This window comes from Pseudomyrmex gracilis, unplaced genomic scaffold, assembly GCF_002006095.1.
Source record: "Pseudomyrmex gracilis isolate BER0280 unplaced genomic scaffold, ASM200609v1 scaffold_62, whole genome shotgun sequence".
Taxonomy (NCBI): Eukaryota; Metazoa; Arthropoda; class Insecta; order Hymenoptera; family Formicidae; genus Pseudomyrmex; species Pseudomyrmex gracilis.
In genome coordinates this window covers 389,481-416,569 of record NW_018020646.1, presented here as the reverse complement: position 1 = coordinate 416,569, position 27,089 = coordinate 389,481, and the positions used below count along the sequence as shown (strand labels likewise).

Sequence of the window (27,089 nt, the reverse complement as noted above, 5' to 3'; positions counted from 1 at the left end):
CAATTCGGGTAAAAGTTTCGCGTTTCCGACCAAATTAAGAAATCGCTCGCGATTCAGCGCGCGAGAAAACGCGCGTTAAAACATGTGCACGTCCGCCTCGACCAGTTTTGTCGTGCGATCTCGTCGACGACTCGCTTCTGCTCCTCCTCGGCATCTATTACATAATCGCCGTGTTCGATAAAAACGACTTTCTTCTTACTCCGTAAGAAGAACAGTCTGTGCCTCTTCGGGCACGGTCGGGAAAATTCTAAAGTGGCACGACATGTCTCGCGAATGAGTCACGTGAAAACCGCGAGCAAATTAATTCGTGATCTCCGAACGATATTTTTGACGATGTTCAAAACTGGTATTCTCTCTCTTTCTCTCTTTCGCGTCAATCTCTCGTGCGAGAGATTGTTTGCACCGCTTATTATCAAATCCGGACTAGGCAAATGAACCTGTTTTTACAGCGCGCGGCATCTCTCTGCCATCTTATACTTGATCCGGCTTGTACGTACACGGCATCGATAATAACAGATAAACACGGAGTGCTCAACTGATAGTCGTCGTCGACGTATACGGTGCGTGACGCTATTGTTGATCTTTCAGCGGAACACGTGAGTGTTTGCGTCTTGAAAAAAACACTACAAAATTTTCTAAAGAGTTTAAAAAATTGTCGGACAATTCTCAAGAAAGTCTAATGTGACGTAAATAAAATCTGTTTGAGTCACCCGAATATATTAATCTCTACGTATATTATAACACTGTATTAATTACATAAATATATATATATATATATTTAAAAAATCTTGAAAATAGAATTTTTCTATCAAGACAAAAGTATTGAAATAAAATGAATCTGGATTAATCGCAATATTGTCTCAGATTTTATAGATCCGTTTATCTTTCAAAGAGATTTCCTTTGTCTCCGAAATGGATCTACATTTTATTATTAGTGTGTGATAAAATCTACGCAAACACATCACACGCGATATCACAAACTACGTCACGCGGTACCGTGTAAATAAATCATCATGTATCATGATTCAAAAGTGCATCACGAGTCCGGTGTCAATGAAATATTGCGAGTCGAGAACAGGTAATATCGAGCACGCGCGGGCAATAATGATAAACGAACGGAAAAGCCGCGCGGCACAAAAAAGAAGAGGCGTACCCATTGATATCGACATATCGATCGAAAGAGAAAACAGAAAAGAGCAAACAGAAAAGAGAGAAAGAGATAGAGAAGGGAGTGTCAGAACTGCGATTACGAGGTATACGATTCGAACGTGGTACACGTCTGACCGCCGTTGCCAGGATAACTTTCGTGTGTTCGCATTATTTTCGTTGGCGTAATATATCGTTCGCGCCACGAATAATCGCCCGATAAGCAAAACGATAAGCAAACGTCAGGAGTACTTAGCACTACAAATATTTTCCACAAACTCAACGTAGAGAACCGCACGAAACGTAGCGTTTTAATAACGCGGATCGTGTGTGTTTTCACTATCGCAAATAAACGCGAGGAAATTTATTTGTTTGAACATTATTCGTTTGAAGAATGCAACTGATAAATTTACTAAAACCTACAATTCACACAAAATTAACAACAAATGTGTCGATAATTATTTAAATTAAAGTCGCTCTCTTTCCGCACACGTGTCAGTCGCGATGTGTGATGTGAGAAGTCCTCGCGTTATTAAAAAACTGTCGCAATAACTGTCGACGTAGAAAAACTCGAGTGTTATAATGACTGATAACAACGCAACTGCGCACGGTTTCCAATTCCGATGTTCGAGGCAGCATTGGCGTTAATCGTGTCGAAAGAACGAACGAACGGTATCGCGAGGACTCCGCGTCGTCGTTACCATCGCTCTAGGTCGCTAGGTACCTACTAGACTAGAATAATGTCACTGACACCCGCGGCGAACGAACACATCAGCCTGGAAACACGAGCGAGCGAGCGAGCGAACGAGCGGAGTTGCTCTCCGCAAACGTCCGGGACGCGCGCACACAGTTCACTACTCCTCGTGCGACGGACACACGCGCGACACGGCGACGACCGGGCGCGCTTCGAAACGTGGCACTGTGCAAATTCCTCTGTCGCGGACGTATATACGTATATATAACGCGCGCGACGAAGACAGCAACAGCAGCAGCAGCAGCAGCGGCGGCGGCGACGCGTTGACGAAGTCGCCGAGTATCCGGAGCGAAGAGTCGCGTCGCGAGCCAGGTGCTGGAGCGACAAGGAGAGCACAGAAACGGATGAGAGGAGAGAGTGAGAGAAGGAGAGGGAAATAGAGCCAGGCGCAAGGACGGAGGCGACGAGAGGAGCACAGGGACACCGCCAGTCAAGTGGGAGAGAGAAAGATTCCGAGAGTGGGAACCGGAGGTAGAAGATGAAAGAAGGATAGAGAAGGAGAGGGGAAGAAGAGGAAGAGAAAGAGAGAGAGAGAGAAGAGAGCGCACTGAGAATTGGAGAGGACGCGGTATGTCGCTCCGTCGTGCAGGCCACGTCGCCTCGGAACGCAGACTGCCGACGCCTGGACAACTGCCGCCCACCCGGCGGTCGGCTCTATACCTTCGAGAGAGAAAGAGAGAGAAAGAGAGAGATCCAAGAAGCGAGTATTTCCCCCTCCCACTACTCCGCCGCTATCCTGCAATGTAACCTCTTCACCGCACCGACGACCGTCCTCCCGCTCTGGTCGACCTATTGGTCCCCAACGCGATCCTGCGTTGCTTGCTCCTGCGGAAGGAGAACTTGAACGAAGAAGGAATATAAGGCACACAGCCAAAAGGAGAAGGATAGACGAGGGTGGATGTGAAAGAGAGTGAGGGCGCCTCCTTACACTGCGAGCGCCGTAAAGAATAGCTACACGTTGAAGGATCTAGTAAGGCAGGTCACGGACCGGCAGGGGTACACGCGCAAGGGTATAGTAAGAAAAGCGACTCTACGAGTTTGCGGAAGTCGCATTTCATTTCTGTTGTCGCATATTCTTTCTCTCACGTGTTATTTCGGTCCGATTGCGAGCGGCCAGCGCGAAATTAGAAACACAAGACACTCGGCGGTGATACAATAAGTTACAGTATCTTGCTAGAATCTTCGTCCCCGACGTAAATAAAAAAAAAAACCAATCGGATTCGAGCGCGGTATAGTTTCAATTATTATAATTCTCTTTCGCGTGTTTTTTCTCGGAACGTTATTGCGACGCAAAACAATAATTTGCCGTGCAAAGAGTTTATTATTCGCGCTTCGTCGAACAATAATTCCGTCCAGGAGAGCGATCATATTTGCATCACGTAACGGGCGTCATCAGCGAGGCATTCACGCCCGATTATTCGGCTTCTAACGACGTTCTAGAGTTCGATCCGGAGAAGCACTCGCGCGATCACAAGTGGAAGACACATATAGGGAGGTCACTACTACTATTTAGAGCGCCGGTCATCTTTCATACACCCCACCCAGAAACGCGCTAGTCCAGACTGTTTTATGCGCGTTCGGACGAACCAAAGTGAGAAAGGGGCATTGGTCCAATCTCTTCCCGGTGGGGTCAGGCGTTATTTCTCGCAGCCACGTAACCCTCGCCAGTATGCGCGCGCCTAGGGATGTTCTTAAATTCGATCGGCTATCAATACACCTTCGACCCGCTCGAATGTATAATAGCGCGCTGCGCTAATCGCGAGTTGAAAGAAACTGGTTACCAAGAAGTTCGCACACGCCGAAGAGTTTATAAGAATTTTTCTCACGTAGTATCTTTCTTCTCCTCGATATTTCTACCTTTTTTCTTATTCCGCGCGAGTTTTCTCTCCTCAATTAAGATCTTTTTTTTTTTTTCTTCTTACCGTTACACGATGATTTTATTAATCCACTTACGCGCGATTGAAGCTTCGCAGAAACTCCGCCTGGTGACTGCAAATTGGACTGAATTGCATTTAAATAAGCAGATGCAGACGTAATAGCAATAAGCTCGCGTGTGTCACTACAGGTCTTGTCGCCAGCTGCTCAGTGTTCCCGTCCACGATACTAGGTCTCTTTTTTTTTTTTTTCTCAATTTACTTGCGTTTTATGTAGCTGGCAACTACTCTAACTGGCATTCCTAACTGTACAACGATTGAGAGCAAGATTACTCGAAATATATAAAGTACGTTGCCGCGCGAATCAAATCAGTCTCGCGTCGGAAGTTGATTATCTTGCGACTCCCCCTTGCTATAGCGTCGGTTATCGGAAAGATTAGACATATAGAATTAAATAATTGCTTCGTAAGGATTTATACGCGTAATCTGTCTGCGCGTGTTCAAAACTCTCTCACTGAAACCACTGTGCGAGTGTAAGATAGATAAGTAGGGTATCGATTGTGTTCATCACGGAAAGAAAAAACAATGTCGAAAAAGTTCGTAGGTATTTTTCAAGGTAAGCTTTCTGACGCATCTTACACAGTTCGTACTTTTCACGAGCTATTTTTATGGGAAGTTTAATATTTAAAATTCGCGCTGAGAAACAATTCTCGCAATAATTTTTCTACCTTCAATATTTTCGAAATAAAATGTCTCTTCACATCGCGAATTAAAGCGTAAAATTGAACGTTGCAAAAAAAAAAAACGTGCCTATCGCAAATTGCGTTTGCACGAGTCATCAACCACGTTGCATCGTGTCGGTGAAACGTGTCTTATCGTATATCACGTATAAAGCAAATTCGAAGCATCAGAAGTCAGAGAAGATAAAATTTTCAAAAGCCTTTGGCGCGTCAATGTTTGAAGTATTTCCAACTAAAACCTTTCGCGTTAATTAATAAAAAGTATCGTTTTAAAATACACTTTTTTTAAAACGCAAGTAGTCAGTCGCCAAAAAAATCGACGTATGTACACACAAGCGCTAACCAACACTACTAGTGATAGCAATATGTAGAGTGCGGTAAAATAGTTAATTATGGTATCGATGGGGTGTAAAAACGTTATTCTTATACGGTATTCCATCTTGATATCTCTTGATGGTAAAGCAGATTCACATATACACCATAGAAAAGATATACGACATGAATTATGTACATATATATCATGTACATATATAATTTATATGTTATATCTACATATGTTCATACACGCAATTCTAATTTACGAGGTGAAGAATTAATTTTAGCAAAACTCGGTATCACAGTTTACGTACAGATCTTACTTGTATACATTAAAGTCCTTCCGAATATATTAATAATAATAATAATCGTTGCTGCTTCTATCACGTAGTTTTTTTTTTTTTTTTTTTTTTTAATTTTTAATCTTTTTATATAATCTTAAAGAGTTTTATATTATAATAAATTATAGAAAAAAAAACTACTTTCTTTGACTAATTGTCGTGACATTGCACGTCACAGGATTTTTCATTGTAAAATAGCTCTTTCATGTACTTTCTCTCTCTCTCTCTCTTGCGAGGAAAGTCATTCAGCCGGCAATAATTAAAAGCAAAGAGCCGCAACGTGCATGGTTAGCCGTGGAACTCCAGGTAAAGAGACGAGCCGTAGAGGCGGGTTGATGGCGTATCGAGCCGGGCATCGAACCGTGACCCGAGCACCTGTTGCCGCCTCCACGGTCGCGGCTCAATGTGAATTGACCTAACCTGTCCCTACTTCCTACACTCAGCAAGAGTTCACAGTGGAGTTAGTCCAGTCCAGACCAGTAGACAAAAACGGCACTACTGTCAAACGGTTAAAATCCGTGAAAAGCTGGGGCTAGGGAAAAGCTAAATGAGCAGTTGCTCATCTCAAAAGAGAAAACCCGATAATTGAAATATATTTTATCTCTATGTACACAAAAGAGTTTTCAAATATTTTAAAATATTTTCGCAAACCTTTTTCAAATTTAAAAATCTATTAAAATATTAAAATTTTTTTTAAATATTAAAATTTGTTAACAGATATATATTTCAAAAATAATATATTTCTAAATAAAAATTATCTTCAAGCAACACGTAAAAAGTTCGAACCTGTCACGACGAGGGATATGCGGCTGAAAGACAGTTCCGGCAAAGAAAATTTAATGGAAGTACCGGTGGTGCGTCGACACCAGACACACGTCGCGATTCACTTACGCAAGTATGACAGGTAGTTCCCGCATCGCATCATCGCCGTGTAAACAGATAGACGGCCGCGTACGAGAGTAACACGCTATTGCGAAACGCGCGCGGTGACCACCTTCTGGTTAATAGCGCATAACAAACTGAAATTGCCACGGATCATTAATACTTGATACAAATAGATCCGCGCATAACGATCACACACGCTGATCTCGATACATCTCAGCTGCTTGACACCAGATGACCACCGATATCGGTAATGTGTAACGCGAAGAGACATGTAAATTACACACATACGCGATAAGAAATCTGGCACGTAGAAGTCGCGAGAGAAGAAGCATTTCGTAGAGAAGAACTATTATTCGTTCATTCGTTTTATGCAAATGTTTGCTCGTTCACGTTCCATCCGCCATTATATTCTCTTCCGGCGAAAATGCTTATTTTATTTTATTATTTTTTTTTTCGTTCTTACGTCCTCACCGAATAACGAGCGCTATTGACGCGAGCGGCGTCAGAACAGATGATAATCTGGAGGAATTTGAATGTGAACGGAGAGAGACTCGGCAATGAGACCATCTCGAGAAAAAAATTGTCTGCGGTAAGACGATCTTTGTGACGCGCGCAACTCGATATTTACAGAATAATCTCGAGTTTCCGTCTCTCTCTCTCTCTCTCGTCGACACCCCTTCGTTGAAGGTCGGACCATGATAGCGAGAGGCACGCGATGGTCGATTGTTCGAAAATTTAACGGCATCGCGAGAAAGTGATTCATCAGACTCGTAAAAAAAAAAAAATTCGTCGCGTCTGGTCGATTAAACGCTCGATTGCAATCTTAATTACTCAAATGGGAAAAAAAAGAGCACATTAATGTCTGTTGCTTGTTAAAAATAAATTAGGACTACAAAAAAAAAAAAAAAAAAAAGTGAAAGAAGAAACCGCGTGATACGCTGTGATACCGCTTTCTAGATGGAAAGAATCCGCGGATATTAGTCGAGAGAATGCGCGCGAATGTTTGTTTTGTTTATTCCCCGCTGTTGAAGATTGTCTATTTGTTAATCTCCCGCGCTGGAAGATGATAGTTACCCAAACAAGGTAGCGCCGTGTTATTACGGCCGTTCTTGAAAGTCCCGAACCCACGGTATCAACATGCACCGACCGCACCGTTGCGGCGGTGATCTTCTCCGTCCGGGGAGAAATAACGGAGAGAAAACTATTATCTCCGTATGTACATTATCCATTATTTTTGACGTGACCCTAATCATACGCGGGATAATTCTGACGGCGGAGAAACACAGTCGTCTCAGAAAGTCGGACAATTGAATTCGGTGTGCGCTCACGCTGTTACGTGTTCGCCGCCGGCCGCACCGCGAGGGTCACCGTTGATCGACGTAATCTTCATCAATCGGACCGATAAGGCGACGTAAATAATCGAAACACACAGTGGCTGCGCGATGAAAATGAAAAAAATCTCGCGCGTAACGTGTTCGCATTAATAAAATGTAGTTGTAAAAACTTTATATACCGTGTGATTTGTTTCAAAATTACATTAGACAGAAGCATAAACTACATCATCTTTGAGAGAAGATATACGTGGTTTAAACAAATTGCAGACCAATTTTAAATGCGAAAATACGTGAATTAAACGTAGCCGGACGTTTTGCCTCGCGGAAGTACGCAGCCCCGTCTCCCGTGTGTCACATATTGTATGGACCGGCACAAGTCCCTTTAATTAAATACCCACCCCGATGACCGGCAATTTAAATGCGCTCGCGAAAACACGTGAATTAACGGTAAGGTCTACAACTACCGGATGTTATGCCTGTATGAAAAAAAACAAAGGATCACCCAAAGGATCAAAACGAGAAGAAAAATATTGCACGCGATTTGACGACAAGAACGCAAGAAAGCGTTGACCGAGACGAGAAAAAAGAAAACACGCACTTTTTATTCGATGATTGTGCGAACAAGTAAATAATCGACGAAACATTCAACGTGAACACGAACACGACGTTGGCTGACGACAGCTGTATGAGGGACGCTGTGTGTATAGGAAGAGAAGATCGTAAGGTTCGTGGGAGAGGAATTTACATGCGAACGCGCGATACGGCGGCCGGCAATCGGGCGTCGACATTCTACTCTGGCGTCGGATTATGCGCTAAAATACACGATAAATTTCGAGTAATTGAACGATCACCGATTGGACGATTTATGAGATCTTCTTTTTATCCTCACGCCGAGAGAATAAATTTCATTGACGACGTGAACAAAAATATCGCAAGAAACAATTATCTTTTTCCAATTATAACGAACAAAGTGAAAACGGGCAATTGTTTGGTCGGTCAATTATTTTTCAGAGTTTGACGCTTCGCTGATCAATGCTCTCTTTGTTCCTTTCTTTCGGTTTACATTTTCGAACACAATAACATCAACAATAAAAGACTGTCTGGGGCCGAGAGAAGACGAGTCCGAATTCGACCGCTCCAAACATATGCTTTTCACGGATGTTTACGATTCAAGTCAAATTCAGCAAGGTTGATTTCGTTGTACCGCGATACAAGATTCGCGCTCGAACAACGTCGATCGCGGTGCTGCGCTGAAAAGAGCGCGTCGACCGTGCACTTGCGCTAATGTGCTTCGCTATATTTATCAGTGAAAAGTAAATAACCATCGGCTAAAATAGCATGTGCAAATGTGCGGCGGGTGTGTGTGTGTGTGTGTGTGTGTCAACGTTGTTAACATGCTGACCCTGCGCGACACGGCGAAACGCGAGCGCATCAAGATGAATCAGCGTCATTGGACGGCGTCGTATACCTCTCTCTCGAAATTTTGCAAACTCACCGCACATTTGCGCGCCGCGCGGAACGCGCGTTGTAAAAGCGAGTCGAACAAATCGCGAGCACGCTTGTCTCGCACGGTATTTCTTCGAAATTTCACGATCACGCTAAAAAAAAAAAATATTGCAATCGCAGCTTTTCAACACCTTCTCCGTTTACCTCCCGCTCGTACAAAATTGAAAGAATAAAACAACAAGAAAGACGTCAGAATTTGTTTGAACAAGTAAAATATGTCGTTTTAGACGAAAAAATTAATAAGCTATTAACAAGAAATTTCTAAACTGATAAGCTCCGTTATAGCTTTGATGACTCGTTTGTATATATATCAAACGACTGTATACTTTTGAAATATTTTGGAATTTTCTAACAGTTTCGAAAGAGACTCCGAATTCCATCGAAGTCTGTCGCAATTTTGCGTCGGTTATTCGTCGAATTCGACGTTTTCCAACTTTTCTATCGTTATTTTATTATACCGATCTCACTAGTGTGTGACAACTGTACAAACAAGTTATTAGCAGAATAACGCGCAACATCTGAATATTCGTTAGAATATCCACGAGTCGTCCGTTAGAGACATGCGATTAAGACGATACGCAAGGTAATCGATATGTGCAACGTCGCGGTTTGTATACTCACCAGCGATTCGTAATACCGCCCGGTCGGCAGGATCGAGCTGCAGGATGCTCAGCGGCTTGTCCTTCGCCCATTCCTTGAGACTGCCGTCCAACTCGAACTCCATGATCCCCGCAGCCCAGGCCGTTCGACGATTCTCCTTACACCATGCTCGGGAGCCGCGCCGCTTCTCCTCGCTTCGTACGGCGCGTCGTATGCGCGCGATGGCAACGTCCTTTCGCGCCGCTACGCCAGCAACGCGCGACGACGACGGTTTGTCGACATTGTTTACATCACCACGCAACGCGGCACCGAGCTGCTGCTGCTGCTGCTGCTGCTGTCCACCCGACACGTGCGTCTCGACGCACGTGCGTCCGCTGCGAAAAACGTTAAGCACACATGTATATACACACACCCACGCACGCACGCACGCACATTCGTATATCCTTTCTTCTCTTCTCCCCGTCTCTCCACCTCACTCGTTTACGCGCGGGATAACAGTCGATCGTCTTCCATCCGTCGGAGACACGCGAGAGACACGGCGATCTCACGCGTTTGTTTACCTCCCGAACGCGAGATCGTACGCATACGTGCAAAACGCGACGGAATTAGTCGGACGGTAAGATAAAAAAAAAAAAAAAAAAAAAAGAAGAGCACGTTCGCGACAGCTTCTCGCTCGAACGACTCATCCGTTTCTGCTGGAAACCCAACCGGGAGTGATATTTCCGGTTTCTCTTCGCGGCGTTCGAAGTTTCGCTCCCGTGTGTTATTTATCGCGTGAGACTCCCGTCTCGAACCCTCCCCTCGTGAAGATAAGAAGGGGAACTCTTACGAAGGGTTGCGGAGGTCACGAATTGTGTCGCTCGCACGGACTATTCCGCTCGAACTATATATAGGGTCTCTCTCTCCGTCGTCGTTGTCGTCGCGCTTTTCCGAGAACTCGACAATTCTACCCTAGGAGAGACACAAATCGAAAATAATACCGACTATACCGAGGTCGCGACGACCTTGAAGAATTGAGCGGCTTACGCGCGCGCGCGTGGAGATAAGTTATGCGAATTTCATTGAGTGTTATTTACGTTCATTGGACGGACAAAAAGGTGCTGCGTTACGCTCCTCGAATTTTATACGAATCTTAATCGACACTCTTGTAAACCGTGAGGAAGTGAGGTAAAATATCCCAATGATCGAACACATTAACGCTGATATATCGCGCGGTCATTTATTAAAGAAATAATTATCAAAATATTTACGTAAAGTTGGAAACTAAAATAAATAACATATTGATTAAAATAATTAAAATATATTCAAAAACTAATATTTAAATATTTCGAAATAACAATTAAAAATATATTTAAAAATAACAATAGCTTTACTGAGCACACACAAAGCTAAGTATATTAAAAAAAATATACATAACTAGATAATTTAATTAACTAGAAAAAAGTAACAATGACTCGAAAAGCGAGACGACAAACAACATCTGCTGACTTCAAGCCGATCAAACACTTAAAACATTGAGAATTGTTATGATGAGCACAATTATTTACCCGGTAAATTATTTCTTTAATAACCCGACCACTCTCTGGCACATGTCCGCTCATTGAAACATTTACCTTCTCATCTGGTTTATTACCCCGATTCACAGTCGGGGTTCGTGGTAACAAGAGGTTGGCGTTATTTTCACGTATATCGTCACAACACGCACGAGTATCTATCTTCGATCAACCGCAAAGATAAACACTCCATCGATTCGTTTATCTTCAACTTATCCGTACGTTGACTTCTGTGAAAGAGAGAGAGAGAGAGAGAAAAAGAGAAAGAGAGAGGAAAAAACTAGACTTCCCCCCCTCCTCTCGTGTCGACACAAATATCACACAAATCTACTAGAAAAATTCAATTTTGTTCATGTATCTATCGAAGAACGTATCAAATATCTCTCGGGGCAGATACCGTTAAGTGAGATATCGCGACACTGAGCTAAGCAGCAGCTAGACAAGAGAATGCGGCTTTTCTTATCATCGTCTCGCGGTCAAATAAATCGACGTCGTGGAACAAAAGCGCTCGTACGTGTAAATCGTATCAAAACGCCGCGTTCGTCGTCCGAGAGGAGAAAATCTCAATGAATGGAGAATGGAGGAGGAGACAAACACGCACACGCGAAAACACGCGTAATTAAGGAGCGGAACACAGACGTTCCGCGCGCGGAGGCGGGTTCTTCCTCTCTCTCTCTCTCTCTCTTCTTTTCTTGGGTTTTTTCTTTGTTTTTTTCTCCTCTCTGTAGGACAACGATGCTTTCGACGATGCGGCGCGGATATCCGTTCCACTTACCGGAGCTTCGAACGGTTTCGATTCGCGCGCGAAATAATGCCGCGCACAGTTCGGACGTACCTAATTGGGCCTGCAATTTGCAACGAGGCGCGTCACGAGGAACGCGACGCGAGGGTCGCGCTGCGAATTTTCACAAGATATTGTGTGCCTTTCTTTCGCGACGCGCGTGTGCGATCGTACGCGCGTGTAACGTCGACGAAAATTAACGGAACAGAAAATTCGTATATTTCTTACACTATCCGTGGCAGTAAAAACGGCGACCACCTCGGCGACGAACAGTCGTAACTTGCCACGCGCGTGCGGGCGCGTTCGCCAATAGTTTCAGCTTTGGAGAAGCCGCGACGACGAGGAGCCGCGCGCGACGGGAAAAGATCTGGTTTTTACGAGCAACCATTAAAGAGACTCTCTCACGAGGGTGCCACGACGACGTTATTATAACAACCGGTCGCCGACGAAAGCTCACATCTGCTGCTGGAAAGCCTATCTCGCCTCATAGAACTCGCTCGCCGACGAGAGAAAACACACGAGATAAAAAAAAAGAAAAGAGAGATTCAACCTGATACGCCTTGTATTCTTCAACAAGAAGATGCGACCGGTTAAATTTTATCTCTCGTAAACCACCGCGCTCTGTGGCTTTCGTCATCTCCCGATCGCGACGCACTCGCCGAATTAAATCATCATATCACGTACGAGCCTTTAAACGCGACGACAAGCCGAAAAATAAGGAAGCAGTTATTTACTATTTCAACCGCGTTTTCGTACATCTACATTGTTAAACGCGTTGTTTTTTTTATCGATCGACCCGGCGTTTCCGAATTTTTGGAAAGTCCTATTTGCCTCGCAGCGTGCGTGCATATGTGTGTGTGTGTGTGTGTGTGTGTGTATATAGGTCGGAGGGTTGCGGCAGCGATAAATTTCGACAGAGAGAAGGTCGGAAATGCGAAACAGTAAACCGGTATCGATTGAAACTTTATAGACCGTGAGATATTTCGAAAACAGCACACGAAACACACATGTAATCCGCTGTGTGTTAATCAGGAATTTCTCTAGCGCAACGGCACACACACACACACAAACAAACAAACAAACACGTACTCGGGACTATCAACGTTTTACAGTCTATTTTCGATCTTGTTCGTTTGTTTATCACACCGCTATCGTTACACTTTCCACACGTTCAAGGTCTCGTAAGATTGCGTAAATTGATTGATCGCGCCCGACGTATCTGCGCGATAAATCACTGCAGTCAACAAATTTGTTTGTTTAATTCGCAGAGAAAAGAAACGGACGAGAACGAAAAAAACTCGCGCGTTATTGTTCAGCAACGCGTACAGTTTCGAAAGTTGCGGAAAATTAAAAGTAGGATTAGTCATATTTGTTCTATCGCCGTTCTACATCTCTCTCTCTCTCTCTCTCTCCCTCCCTCTCTCCCTCTGTTTACCAATAAAAGTTGTACGTGCCTTCTGTACAGCATTTACGAACGAAAACAGTAAAAGTGAGAAAGGGATACAATCGGCTGTCGTCAAAAACGTCAAAGCACACTCGGAAAATTCGACTCTCCGTTGCACTCGGAGAATGTGCGTTTACTTTGTTTACAAATACTTTTCCGTTCGCTCTGTGTTTCTCATCGGGATTACTCGCGACTCGTGTGTGTTTTACTTGTCGCAAAAACAAAAGAAGTACACGAGACGTTCGCGACGTCGTCTATATAACAATACGCGACTTAACGAGAGTCAACAAAAAAAAAAAAAACAACTGAGCGTCGAGAGAGTGGAAATGTCGTGAAACATCTGAACAAATTTCGCGATTGTTTCGTCAACGCGCACGTCGTCGGAGACGCGACGACGTAACCCCAACAAACATCCACGTCGTGCAACGGTGGTCACGCCGTAAAGCGCCTCTCGGAGAAAACGGCGCCGTGCCATCGGCCAGCAAAGCACCGCGTATGCCGCCGCGGTTGGACTAACCTAGCCGCAACGCTCGCAAAGTGTAACGAGGATTCTACTTACTTCCGGCGGTTCTCGCGCGGTGCTTCCTCCTCCTCCTCCTCCTCCCGCACTTTGGCCGTTGCGACGCTTATACAGAGTGTGCTAACCATATAGGCGGCGTTAAGAGCCACGCGACAACGATAATCCACGCGTGGCTCACGCGTGGACAGAAGTACCGTCGTCCGTTCGGAGAAGAAGAAAACGCGCGGAGGTGACGAGAGAGAGAGAGAGAGAGAAAGAGAAGAGAGAGAGAGCGAGACGGGGAAGAAGCTTACACTGAAAATGATCCGTCGCACGTTCCGCGCGACGTCCTCGCCTCCTGGTGCACCACCACCTCCTCCTCTTCCACCACTGCTTCTCACGGCGGCATTGCAGCCGCGACGCGCCGGGTGAAAACGCGATATAAAAAAAACCTGGCAAGCGCAACGGGGCGCGACGTACGCCGGGACGGGGACCGGGTTCACAAGTCCGACGATTGTTATATCCGTCCGCGTTCGCGACGGAAAACGAGCAAAAATCGATGTTTCCACCGGCACAAAACGACCCCGTCGTCGCTTGTCGCGCGTCTTCGCACGCGCTTTGGACTCGCGCACTTTCGGATGAGAGAGAACGCGTATAACAGAGAGAACGAGCGTAACGTAACACACAGCGCGATAACGGAAACTAGCACTAAACAACACGCGTCGACACTAAAACCGTCGGATACCGTGTAACAGCCGAGCGCGGAGCGCGCGCACCGCGCATTATCACCTTATCGCGCTACGATTTTCGCGTCACGAATGCCCCGACCCGGTTGCACAGACGACGGACGACGCGCCTAGCAGACGACATTTTGCTTCACGCGAGTTCGCACGAACGTCGACGAACGCGGCCGACGATCAGGGCCGGCTCCGCCGCTCGTAGCGCTACGCCAATGACAGTTGTCTCTTCTCTCGTGGAAGACACGTCTCGTTTAATTTTACAGCTTGTTTTTTTTTTTTTTTTTCAATATTGTTCAAATTCATATTTCGAATGTTTCATTGTTGTCAAAGCGATGTGCCACATAAAAAATTCACATTATCGCTAATGCGATCTTTCAACTATTTCCGTTCTGTTTTGTATCGGTTTTGACAGAAGCTTTTTTTTTATATTTATTCGGTGTAAGTTTTTTGTTTTTGTCGTGCCAAGCATTTCGATAACCTCGAGTTTCGTCGTTTCCACACACACACACAAATAATAAAATTGTCAAGATCATATAGTATTTAAAAGAAACTACAATTTTAAGAGGAACGTTTTTTATCCTTTTTTTTCTTTTTTCTGCGTGAGAAATAATAAAATTTAAAATTAAAATTGCTAGAAAATTCAAATCTTTATATAAGAATCTTGCGTATTCGCATACGCTTTCGAACTCTTTTGCATTTTGTTTTCTTTGAGTTTGGACGCGTTCGTTGTGTGTTTAATATAATCCTTGTGGATTCGCATAAATTTTGTCTGTCACGCATACATTGTGCAAGAACTAGTTCCTTGAATTAATATGCGTGTCGCGTGTAACCGGCATGCGATGTAACCAGCGCGACGGTTAACCTTAACTAGGTTCGTTTGCGAACGATCATCATTTGTCCGTTGTTCCTCTCTCTCTCTCTCTCTCTCTCTATATATATATATATATATATATATATATATATTCGATTTTTTTTTCACACACTCATTTGTTCGAATGACGTCACGACTTAGTCAGTTTCGTCCAATTCGCCGAAAGTGAAATATCTGTCGAAAAAGAGCGTTAATGCGCGGCGACGTTTTCAACTTACGTAATATCTATTAAATCACCTCATAAAATTTAGGAACATTGCGGCTCGATCGTATCATTTGCCGTATCTTGTCACGCACAATTGTGACTTTTAAATATCATCTCGGCGATACGCGCAAAATAAAAAAAATGGCGGGGTTTTTGCTTAGTTTGTTTCTCAAATATTCTACCAAAAAGATGTTGTATAAACAAAACTAATTGCGGGAATGACAACGTACCTTAGCGACGGTCGAGCTTTATTCGTCGACGCATTTCGGTGAAGTAATAAACGGCGAAAAACTCACAAGTGATCTTCCACAAACGACACGAGGATAGATAGACGCGAGTCGATATCGAAATCGCGTCGATATCGAAATCGCGATGTTGACACGTAATTGTGTTGGTATTACGCGATATTTTCCCGCGTTTCACGATCACATTGCGATAAAACGACTTTCAAGAGAACTCTCAGGAGTGATTACTCACGCGCTTCACTTCAGATACAATAATTAATACGATAATAAATACAGACCGGTTCTAAACGCAATTCTTCAGTTGTCGCGACGCGTCCGTTACCGATCGGACTAATTTATAACATATCACGGCGTAATCTTGCAATTCTTAAAATATCGAAAACGATTCGACACAGCGAATCAATAGTCAGATGTACGTTCGTGCACATAGTTAGCTAATTGATGCGCAAAATAAAATTCAAAATATTTTGTAAAAACAATAAACCGTACAATAAGTATATAAATTTAAAATATAATAAATCTACATAATAAAAAATACACACGTATAACAAATCTTAATTACAAATGCGTTCGGATGTTGGATTTCTCTCATATTCAGAAATAATGATGATGAAAAATTCATGTGAAAAAAACAATAATGTATTACACGATATCTAAAGTGATCTCAGCTTGTATGTGTGTGTGTGTGGACGTCGACGTAACACATGGTCAATGTCTATCGATTATCCGCATAAAACACTCGAGAAAATTGTCCGACAATTATAGCAAAAAAAAAAAAAAAAGAAAAAAACCGGTCAACAAATACAAGGTGCGATAGACTGATTACAAGCTCACGTACGCGTCTTTGCATGTTAATACTAATGGAATGTGAGATCATTTCTATATAAGTGATGTCGTCAATTTTTCACGTGGTATAAAGCCGCGGTTATACCGACGTTAACTCTGTCACACAAATGGTAGCCTTCAAAACCTTTTGCCGCGGTTGATGTCAGCACTAAATAAAGGTGGTGATACTATCGATAAATCTGTTGTTTCCTCCGAGTATTGAATGAGCAAACGTTTGAGTATATTTGACACGGGAAATGTCATTATTATGTTGAATACATTATCTCAAGTGATCGGTCGAGTGTGTGTGACGGCGATTCCGTTTTTGACTTTTTTTTTTTTTTTTAACGACGAATCACTCGAATCTGTCGATGTACCAGGCACGTTCGGTTAAACATAGAAAACCAAAACACGCTATATTATTATTGTAAATTGTACGCATATAATCGTATGTATATGTAATAAGTTACAAGATTGTATTTATGTTGACTGCATGCTATATTACAAATGACCAGTACAATGACTAGTACAATGACTAGTTTTCGCGTTCACAGTCGGTAAAACATTAACATTCTTAAAATACTTAATACTATAGACCATGTAAATTGTTTTTACATTGGCAGTGATGCTTTCATATCGTATTCTTTTTACTTGGACGGAATGATATATTTTATCGATTTTCTAAAACACAAGCGCTAAACGTGCTGAATCTTGACGTTTTTCAGTATTCCTCTAGCGTTTTTGGTATCGGCAGTGGCTTTTCGCACAAGCTCCAAGTTTTCACGGACAGAAGTAATTTCTTTTTGCAATCGTCCGATCGTTTCTTCTTTTTGTTTCAACAGATGTTTCAGACGTTGCACCTCGCGGAGATATTTGTTTTTCATTCGATTCGCTCCGAGCTGCTGCACCTTCATATTTTTCTCGGTCAGAGCTATTTGTTGTTTGGCGCCTTCGTGTACGATCTATAAAAAAAAATAATAGATTTAAAAAAGTTGATAACAAACTTATTAAAATGATCCATATTTTGTATACGTACCTTTAATTGTTCTTTCAAGTGACCTACTCGTTGCGTAATGGTATCGCCGAGAAAGTGAATATTTGCATTTTCATTTTCCGTATCATGTAAAAGTTTAATTAACTTATCCCGCTCGGCAATTACTCTCTCGTATTCGTGGAACAACTCCTCGCAGTACGAGGTTGTTTTTCTTAACTGGTTCTTGAAAGAATCACGAGATATTCGCAAAATATCTGTAGTTTTCTGAAAATGCTCGAGTTTTCGTTGCATGCGTCTGGAATCAATCAATGGCTTTGTGTTAAAATATATTACCACGAAATTGCGTGAGAGAGAAAAAGTATGACATGTTAACACGCTATACTTACTTTGAATTTTTTTCAAAATTTTTATTCGAAGTTTTCAATTGATTTTTTTCTATCGTAATCACGTCCAGCTGCGTTTTATTTTGACATTGCAACTCTTCTAATTCTTTGACACGAGCGGAGAGCTTCTCCTTCTCAGTTTCATACTGACGTTTCAACTTCTCGAACAGATCTTTACACTCTTCCACAGTAGCATTGTGAATATCAATGGGCATTGTTTTTGCATTGTCATTTTTCAACTTTTCGTATTCCTTCTCAAGGACATTATATTTTCCTTGGAGATTGCTCAGATCGGTTTTAGAAGTGAAGTATTCCTCATGAAGTCTGTTGTTGTCAAACGACATTCCTTCCACTTTTTGCTCGTATAACGAATGAATCTCGTGTATTTTCTGCTTCTGATACACAGTTTGCTTTGTGTAACACTCGTTCAATTCCTTAAGCAAGTCGGCGTCCTCGGATATCATTTTAATTTCATCCGCATACCTGGCACACTAGAAAACTTTTAATATACAATAATTTGATAGAGTATACGATACGCAAACCTGTTTCTATAAATTAAATTACCTGTAATTTCAACTTTTCCATTTCGTTGTGCATGCACTCGTTTTCCGCAATAACTTCTTTGCATCTGGCGCTGAAGTCTGTGATATTTTCTTCGTAATGATTTATAAGTTCCTGTTTTTCCGACAAACTCTCTTGATACGCATCCAAAAGTGGTCCTAGCACATGAGTATTCACCGAACCCCACGATTCCAATACCTTTTTAACGTCATCTGCCGGCCTGTTGAAATCTACTACGTCATTAATACTTCTAGGCACAACTCTCTGTCCAGATTCCTTTAATTTGTCCTGATACTTTTCTAACTCTGTATTCAACTGATATATTACATTTTTGAGAAGCAACACATCTTCATTCAGTTGCGTATTTTCAGCTTCAAATTTTTGATTAAACATCACGAGATCGTTATTGGTTCTCTCTATCTTTTGCAATGTTTCCGATATCTTCTTGTAACGAGCATGCAACTGTTGGTATTCTGTTTCATGTTTTTCTAAAAGAGCACTTAGTTTCTCGCATTCTTCTTCAAGACTGTCGTGATTCTTCAACAATTTATTGTATTTATTGCTAATCTTTGATATTACGGAATCCTTTTCTTTTAAGTTTTCTGCATCACAAGTACTGTTTTGTTATCTTCTAGAAATCTATCATGTTTTTGTTTTATTGCAATCATTGTAGAGAAAGAGAGAGAGAACTCACCAGAATTTGCCGCGGACCGTTCAAGTTTCATTGTTAACATTCTATTTTCCTCAATTAATTTATCTATCTTCTTTTGCATGGCATGTTTACCAATTTTTTTAGACAGTACAACACCGTCGCTCTTTCCATTTTTATCTGTCGATTCGTCGAGTTCACCATTAATTCTCGAATGGTGGCGTGATTTATGATGCCTTCGATGACGCTGCGGTGGCCTGTGTATCGGTTCCAATTCATTTTCTGCAAATGAGATCTTACGACTGCCATGCTGAAATCGTCATAAAATTTGTTTAAGTAACAGAATACAGAATAAAAATTCTTTGATAAACGTAATGACAAGATGTTTATATACGATTCAAATATACACCTTTACCTTCACGTCGCTGCTGCCATCGCGATTTGGCATTACTGTGTTATTCCGAGTGGACGAACAACAGTTAGAAAAAAGTTTTAAAAACCCATGTGCGCGTGCAATTCTGATGTCATTAATTCTTATGACGCGCGTCAAACCTGATCAAACTTTGCAAACCTGACACCTCTCGTTTGTGTTTTGAACGCGGCCATGATGCAACCACCATGGCAACCGGCAATGAGTTGCGGTAGGTTTAGGAACATCAGACGCCATCTAGTTGAACCTCGCCGAAGTTGGAGCTGTCAAACGGCGCGTCAAATAACGCCACGTGTTGCGGCTAGATGACGTGGGTGTTCAATTTTTTTTCTCGTCCAACTTGGTCACCTTTTAATGAAAACGATTGTGTGAATCACTGGAAATTGCATGCTGCATATGTACTGCGCGCGTACATGTGTTTCATTCAAGTTCATTCAACGTGAGGCTCGCTGAAAGGACGTAACACGCGGATACTAAAGGTTGACAAGAAAAAATTGTCCCTGAAGCAATTGAATTCGACGGTATCGAGCGCGAAAATGCTTTAAATTATTTATCGATAATGCTGGCAATCGATTGTAAAACCTACACGACTTTTGTAAATGCTAGAGAATATTTTTTAATAATTACAGAATTGTGTGATTTCGTACTGATTTAACGAATTTTTTTATAATGTAACAAAATGCTAGATCCGACGCGTTCTGTGATCACATTTTGTCCGGACTTGCGATATATGATGTCAACCGCAATGCGGCTTTTACAAACGATCATCTATTTCCGAGTTTTGATTTGATTACAAAATAACTTGGAAGTATATAAATGTGACCTTATCGATCACATCCTAATAAATAAAAAAACGTCCCTATCCCTACACACGAATTATGAAAAGATACAAAAGAAAAACAAACAAATAAAACGATATTACAAACAACAACATAAATTGCACGACAAAATCATAATTGCTTTTACAATATTTTGCGGTTCAGCTATTACAGTTTCGATTTCACACGTTTTAAATAAAAATTCGATCGATTACAGACAGAATTGGGGACGAATTTAAAGTGTCTATACACCCGCGATTAATAGAGTCCCGGAAACAAAAAACAGGACGGTGTGCGTTCCAAAGTTAATAACAAACTACCATTTTATAGTTGGACTATTCGCACTGTCGTTATGTTTTATAATTGCAAACGGCTTTCTGCAACACGACTGCAATTTTTTTCAACGATTAAAACCCGGTAACATCTATTACGTGTACAATCCGGATTATCCGGACGTCTCGAAAGGTCGACAATCCTGCAAATGGATCGTGGAAAGCGATTACCGGGCGAAACTTATCTGCAATATGTTTGACATACCACGGGTAAGATTATCACGGGTGATATCTTTGACATTTGCACGCAATGTTCAAAAATATTCCAGTCATTATCAAATTAGTTTAATGATAATAATGTGTTTTTCTCTCTGTAATGTATTCACACGCACACATATTTTTTTTTTTTTCTTTTAGAGTGTTAACTGCGTCTTTGACAGACTGACTGTGTACGTAAATAATTCCGCGGCTCTTTCGTATTGCGGCAATGAGATATTTGCCGTAGAATCGACGGGCAAAATCATGACTGTTCAATTATCAACGTCATTTTGGTCATCGGGAGTTAAACTGCTTTGTGAGCTGCAAGCGGTTGAAGAAGCGGAAAAAACTGACGATTGCAGATGCGGATGGAAAAAACCGGTATGTATGTGTGTACATGTGTGTGCTTAGTAAAATTAAATCGCACAATCAAATATAAATTTGATTTGTCTTACTTACGCGAACGCAAATATTCCTATCGACAGACAAAAATAGTCGGAGGCACGCAAACCGGAGTTAACGAATATCCCATGATGGCTGGTCTTGTCGATTTTCGTCGTAGAGAAATATATTGCGGAGCAACTATCATATCGCAACAGCATCTATTAACCGCCGCGCATTGTTTGACGAATAGAAACGCGAGCAGTGTGGGTGTAATTGTGGGAGAGCACGATGTTACCACAGGTAAACGCTTCTTTTTTTTACATAAAATAAATAATAAATAATAATTTTGTTTTTTTTTTTTTTGATATCGTATATTTCTTCTCCTCTTGTCACTTGTGTAAGTTATGAAAACCAAAAGAATTTTTTTTTATTCGACACAGGAGCAGAATCCAATGCCACGCAATTGTACACCGTATTCAAGTTTGTTCTGCATCCTCTTTATAACAACGAAACTCTGGAAAATGACATAGCCGTAATAAGAGTGAATTCCATCATAAGCTTCAGCGAAGAAGTTGGACCAGTTTGTCTTCCGTTTCAACATCAGTCCGATTCCTTCGCAGGAAATTTTGTAGATTTGTTAGGTAAGTAGTTTCTTGAGGACTTTGTGCGCGTAACAGAATTTTAGTCGCGTTTATCGTAAGATCGTAAACAAATCGACGAATCATTGAGTATTATTCTTGCTAATATAAGATATTGCTGATCTATGATTGATTGATCTGTTTATGACTTTACTGTTTACGACTGTACCGTTTGCGACTAAAACTTCTTCACGTGCGATGATTTTTAACGCGCGCACACTCATTTTTCTTTTTTTTTTTTTTTTTAATACGTATATTAATTGACATCTAAATTGTCTAATATATAATAAGTGTTTCTAGAAAAATAATGTAAGTTTTCTAAAACTTCTTAAATTTGTTATTCTCTCATACAAATTATGTATAAACAATAAAAAACTATAATTCTATAGTATGATAAAAGTGACACATTTACAGGTTGGGGAACAACGGAATTTGGAGGAGCGAAATCGGACACTTTACAAAAAGTCACGTTGAGCGTAATTACGTATCGTCAATGTCGTAGCCAGCACGAAGATTTATCATACAGTCAGTTATGCACTTACGGAGACAGAAAAGACGCCTGTCAGGTAATTATTTATGTGCAGTAGTCCATAAAGTCACAGAAAATAAATATGTACACACACGCTCATATCTTTGTAGTTATAACTTTTACTACAGTTCGACAGTGGCGGCCCAGTTCTTTGGCAAAATCCCACGACAAGGCGAGAAGTTCTTGTGGGCGTCATCAGTTTCGGCTCTGGTTGCGGCACTGATAAGCCAGGAATCAACACACGTGTCGGCATGTATATAGATTGGATTCTCGGTGTAACGCCAGGTGAATACCCAAAATTTGCAATGTGTTATAAATGCGTTAAATCTCGTTAAATTATTTATAACACGTTTTTTACAGGCACTAATTATTGCAGATCCGAATAGAAATAAATCAAAAAACGATCGTTTATAATTTATTTAAAAAATTATTTTAATTAATATTTATGTATTATATATATATATACAGTTATTTATTCTACCGTTATTTTCCGCGCATCTTCGCAATTACGTGAATTATCGATGTAAGCGATATTCGATTCATGTGATATTTACTGCATATATTAAAAATTATATATTTATTAATTTATTGACTCAAAATATACTTGATTTATTTGCAATATGTTGTATACACACCGAGATATATTTTATTTCAAAACTTCAATGCACGTGTTACGATCAATATCCTCAAATGTCAATTTTCTAAATCAACAGACAAAATCACATTGGCGTTAGAGAGCGTCTGATACAGCGCGAGTGTGTCCGATCTTTGTAAGCGGACGTACGTAGCTAGTACGCTACGATGTTCAAGAGCAACTTATAATATAATCGTTTACCTTGATTTGTTATTAACTAAAAAAAAGCGCAGTTTAAATAAACGCGTTTAACGATCGAATTGTTGGTGGACGCTTGGTGGAACTTAGATTGTCCTTAATAGCGACTTTCATGATAGAAGGATCAACATTGACAGCTCGTAAACAATGTCTCATTATTAAGTTCCTGAATGAGGATGTGACGTGAGACCGTCTATATGGGAGGGAATCTATGGTAAACGTCCACTTACACCGACCAACGTAGTATCACAGTAGCTTACTTGCCATGGTATGTCACTTGCGCGTATGAAGATTTCTATCATGCTCTTACTCCGAGAGAGAGTACTTTGAGAGATAAATAATATAACAATATAAAAATTAGATGCGTAATAATATTACATAATATTGTTATACAACGTATTTGATTTTCCAGTAACATAAGAAGCGATTTGTGTGTGTGTGTGTGTGTGTGTGTGTGTGTATAAATAATTATTTATATTTTCTACGTGTATCCCCACAAATATAGTGAACAATATCATCTCTGATGAGTCATATATTAATAGATTGTCGTACATGTCAAACGGTTGTGTCTCGAAGTGAATGTTTTACGATCTCACATCAGACAGTAACAGTATTTCTTGATAGCGTTTATTAAACAAATTGATTTCTTCGATGTGCATCGCGTCCTTGACACGGTTATTGACCCAATAATTGTACGCAAATAGGCACAATTATTATCGTGATCGCGACAAAACTTCGTGAATATGACATGAACGTTCTCTCGGAAAGGAATTTATTCTCTTCTCATGCGAGAGAAAACTAAAATGTATTTTTTTTTTAATCCTCGATATACTCACAAAAAATTTTTAACACAACGAAAACTCAATTCTGTTTGATAAGACCAGACGATCCGACGTGGAAGGGGCGGGTGTTCGTGAGATTTGAGAAATCGAGCGTTTTCTCTTCCGAGAAATAACAGATTTTTGTCTGTCGTAGAACTTGCAAAGAGATTCTTTAGGATTAAAATATGACGATCTTCAAGCGCCAAATGTTTCGTCGTGAGAACCGCGATGGAACGGATCTGTTAGGGGTTCGCATAATTCGCGTCTGTCCCTAAGGGACGCGGTGCCATTCACATGTACTTACAGAATAATGGCGGCAAAAGTCTTTGGAACGTGGCTCGCAGAAAGAAATTGAATGAGCATTGTCAAGAACGAGATATATGGACTTGTATAACACGCTTCCGCGTGCGACGTTAGATGAATAAGAGATACAAGCGTAGATTACGCTTATATTACACGTCTTTTGGATCACGTGTGGGACGGGCACACGGTAAAATACGAAGAATGTTTCTTGACCCGCCACCTCAATTTTCACAGCAATAGAAAATAATTTAAAATAATTTAACTTTGGAGAGAAGAAAAAAAATCGCACACATCCTGTGCGTCATTCCTGTGCGACATCTATCACACGGATTTAACACGGAGCATTGTATAATATAACGAGGACGCGCATTGCTCATTACGCGCACGTGTCATTATGCATTGTACAATGCATCTTTTTACCTATTGGACAGTTGAATTATCTGCGAAATTAACATAATAATCTGGAACGAATTATTAAAAGAATTACACCTGGATGTGCGATTAAACCGCGTCACAGTTTAATTTAAAATTACGAATAGGAATTGTGCACGCTATCTCGATATATTTAAAATCGGCGTTTCGTTCTTTGATTTAGATTCGTCATATTTTTTTTTCCTCTTATCTGACCTTATTAAGTTTATTCTCGCATATAACGAAACGGTAATTGAGAATCGTTTATATAATACCTGTATTATAATTCGACGTGAGCTCGAAATATATATCCGACACATATCCTCCTTGTAACGGCTGATGAACTGATTCGTATCCGTAAAAAAAAAAAAAAAAAAAAATCATTTCCAAGGTTTACGCGATATTACGCAAGCACGCGCGTGACATTTCTACGCCATAATCAGCATATGTAAAGAAACGACGGACGACATATCGGATTTCTGCAAGGTTGTGCAAACTCGAAATGTTTGCTAAAATACAAATACCAGCTTTTTCGTAATATTTCCTAAAATCTGTAATTAAATGTGTTGTTGTTGTTGTTTGACGGGAATACGCTGTGTATGTTAGCAACGTGTGTTTTATAACGCGTTTTTCGATACACAGATACTTATATATGGAGCATTATGCGTGTCACTGTCGTGATGTTCGATTGCGAATGCCATTCGATGCAAATCAGGTAAACGATGATATACGAGCGGATATTGAAGAACTTGAGAACAAGGTCAAAAGGTTACGCGACTAGTTACGTAACCAGAAACTACTGGCTGACCCGCTCTTCTCTCTCTCTCTCTCTCTCTCTCTCTCTCTCTCTCTCTCTTTCTCTCTCTCTTTCTCTCTCTGTTTCTATGTATGTAAGTACATTATATCTAACTATATATATAGTACGCTAAGAGAGAAAGAGAGAGAAGAGAGAGAGAAAGAGATAGCGAAATGCTACTACGTCTTCCAGAGATGTTATATTGCTATAGCGTCGAATGACGTCACAGGGTGATCGCTACCCCTTTCCCTTTTGGCCGAACGACGCCATAAGCTTGGCAATCTTGGACAAAAATAGGAGAAGGAAACAGAAAAATACTTTCTCTCTCTCTCCAGGATGAGGATATATATATATACGAAATAAAAAAAGGACTTGAAAAATAGAATAAACAGAAATAGCAAAGAGATCGTTATCTGCCGTCTCGCTGCCTTTGATTCATCTGTCACACGATTATACACATGTATTTCGATTTATATGCGCTGAGTGGATTTCTTCAAAGTAATTATTCCGACAAAAATAGAGAGCTTTCTCTTCTCGACTGAAAAAGATAAAGCGGTCTGGATGAGACGTAAGAAGTTACGTCTAAGCCGTTACAAAGATGCTGGGGAAGCCTTTCGATTAAAGTGGTTACATCGCGACGTAGATGTGATGCCGACGCGACGCGTGGGAAGTGGCGCGGATATCTCTCTCTCTACCCTCGCGAAACAACGATCGATGTGACGCTGTTTGTCAGTTTTAAACCACTCACACACACACACACACACACATATTGCGATTGAGAAAACCGCGAAATTTAAATGTATCGTCGCAGAAAGTTGCGTCGTCACGCGTTGTCAACAAATATTTTTTCATTCACTCATTGACGTACGAACGTCAATCGGGAATTATGTACGCAAAAAAACAAATTACTGAAATTACGTTTCGACGAGAACCTACGTCACGCGGAATAACAAATTGTTGAATATTAAAGTTCAGTTTCTAAATTAAACATTGGACTCCGTCCAGCGACCTTTAGAAAAGCTCGCGAGCGAGAAGATTTATATTATTCGTGTACAAGCGCGATCAACGACAAGAACTGATCAAAGGTTGCTCTTACCTCTCGCCAAGTATCGCTGATAGATTTTCGAAAAATTTCGATCGCGACGACTCGCTCCCGAGTATTTTCTACCCCCGTTTCGTCGCTCGCAGAGTCTCTCTCCTCCAGTTTTATAATATAATAAGATAACAACGCTTACACTACACCCGGCTCTTCACCGTATGAAAAAGGGTCGGCTGGCCGGCCGGCGTATGCGCGTACGTGCACAATTACCTCGGCCAATCGGGGACCGGACCATCGGTAGAACAAACCTCCG

General features: G+C 41.3%; 3 protein-coding genes across 4 annotated transcripts in view; 1 reads left to right on the top strand and 2 right to left on the bottom strand.

Moving 5' to 3' along the window:
* The window catches only part of LOC109854250 (microtubule-actin cross-linking factor 1), a 94,053-nt gene extending 84,368 nt beyond the window's left edge, over positions 1-9,685 (bottom strand). Inside the window, exon 1 of the mRNA XM_020427140.1 lies at positions 9,517-9,685. Within this exon, the coding sequence (XP_020282729.1) occupies positions 9,517-9,619 (103 nt within the window). The 5' untranslated portion in view covers positions 9,620-9,685. The remainder of the gene's footprint in view (positions 1-9,516) is intronic.
* A 7,340-nt stretch (positions 9,686-17,025) lies between these two features.
* Positions 17,026-27,016, bottom strand: LOC109854270 (centrosomal protein of 89 kDa). Of its 2 annotated transcripts, none has more exons than XM_020427169.1 (7): positions 26,834-27,016; positions 19,655-20,023; positions 19,291-19,555; positions 18,600-19,198; positions 18,039-18,526; positions 17,695-17,947; positions 17,026-17,620 (listed from the first exon to the last, which is right to left on the bottom strand). In XM_020427169.1, exons 2-7 carry the CDS (start codon positions 19,691-19,693, stop codon positions 17,354-17,356), a joined length of 1,911 nt encoding a protein of 636 aa, XP_020282758.1. In that variant the 5' UTR covers positions 19,694-20,023; positions 26,834-27,016; the 3' UTR covers positions 17,026-17,353. The 2 variants fall into 2 exon arrangements, with proteins under 2 accessions (XP_020282758.1, XP_020282759.1); XM_020427170.1 differs by having other exon boundaries at positions 19,661-20,023.
* LOC109854249 (venom serine protease 34-like) lies at positions 19,864-22,909 on the top strand. The gene is made up of 7 exons (XM_020427139.1): positions 19,864-19,886; positions 20,735-21,035; positions 21,183-21,404; positions 21,509-21,707; positions 21,848-22,048; positions 22,460-22,611; positions 22,703-22,909. Exons 1-7 carry the CDS (start codon positions 19,864-19,866, stop codon positions 22,907-22,909), a joined length of 1,305 nt encoding a protein of 434 aa, XP_020282728.1.
* Positions 27,017-27,089: the final 73 nt, after the last annotated feature.

Bases quoted from the DNA above. Each gene is read 5' to 3' on its own strand.
- LOC109854270 (XM_020427169.1), bottom strand. From the start codon at position 19,693: ATGCCAAATCGCGATGGCAGCAGCGACGTGAAGGTAAAG. The intron at 18,527-18,599 runs GTAATTTAATTT...AAAGTTTTCTAG, and splicing joins TGGAAAAGTTGAAATTACAG to TGTGCCAGGTATGCGGATGA. The intron at 17,948-18,038 runs GTAAGTATAGCG...GATTGATTCCAG, and splicing joins AATTTTGAAAAAAATTCAAA to ACGCATGCAACGAAAACTCG.
- LOC109854249 (XM_020427139.1), top strand. From the start codon at position 19,864: ATGGCAACCGGCAATGAGTTGCG. The intron at 21,036-21,182 runs GTAAGATTATCA...TTTTTCTTTTAG, and splicing joins ATATGTTTGACATACCACGG to AGTGTTAACTGCGTCTTTGA. The intron at 22,612-22,702 runs GTAATTATTTAT...CTTTTACTACAG, and splicing joins ACAGAAAAGACGCCTGTCAG to TTCGACAGTGGCGGCCCAGT.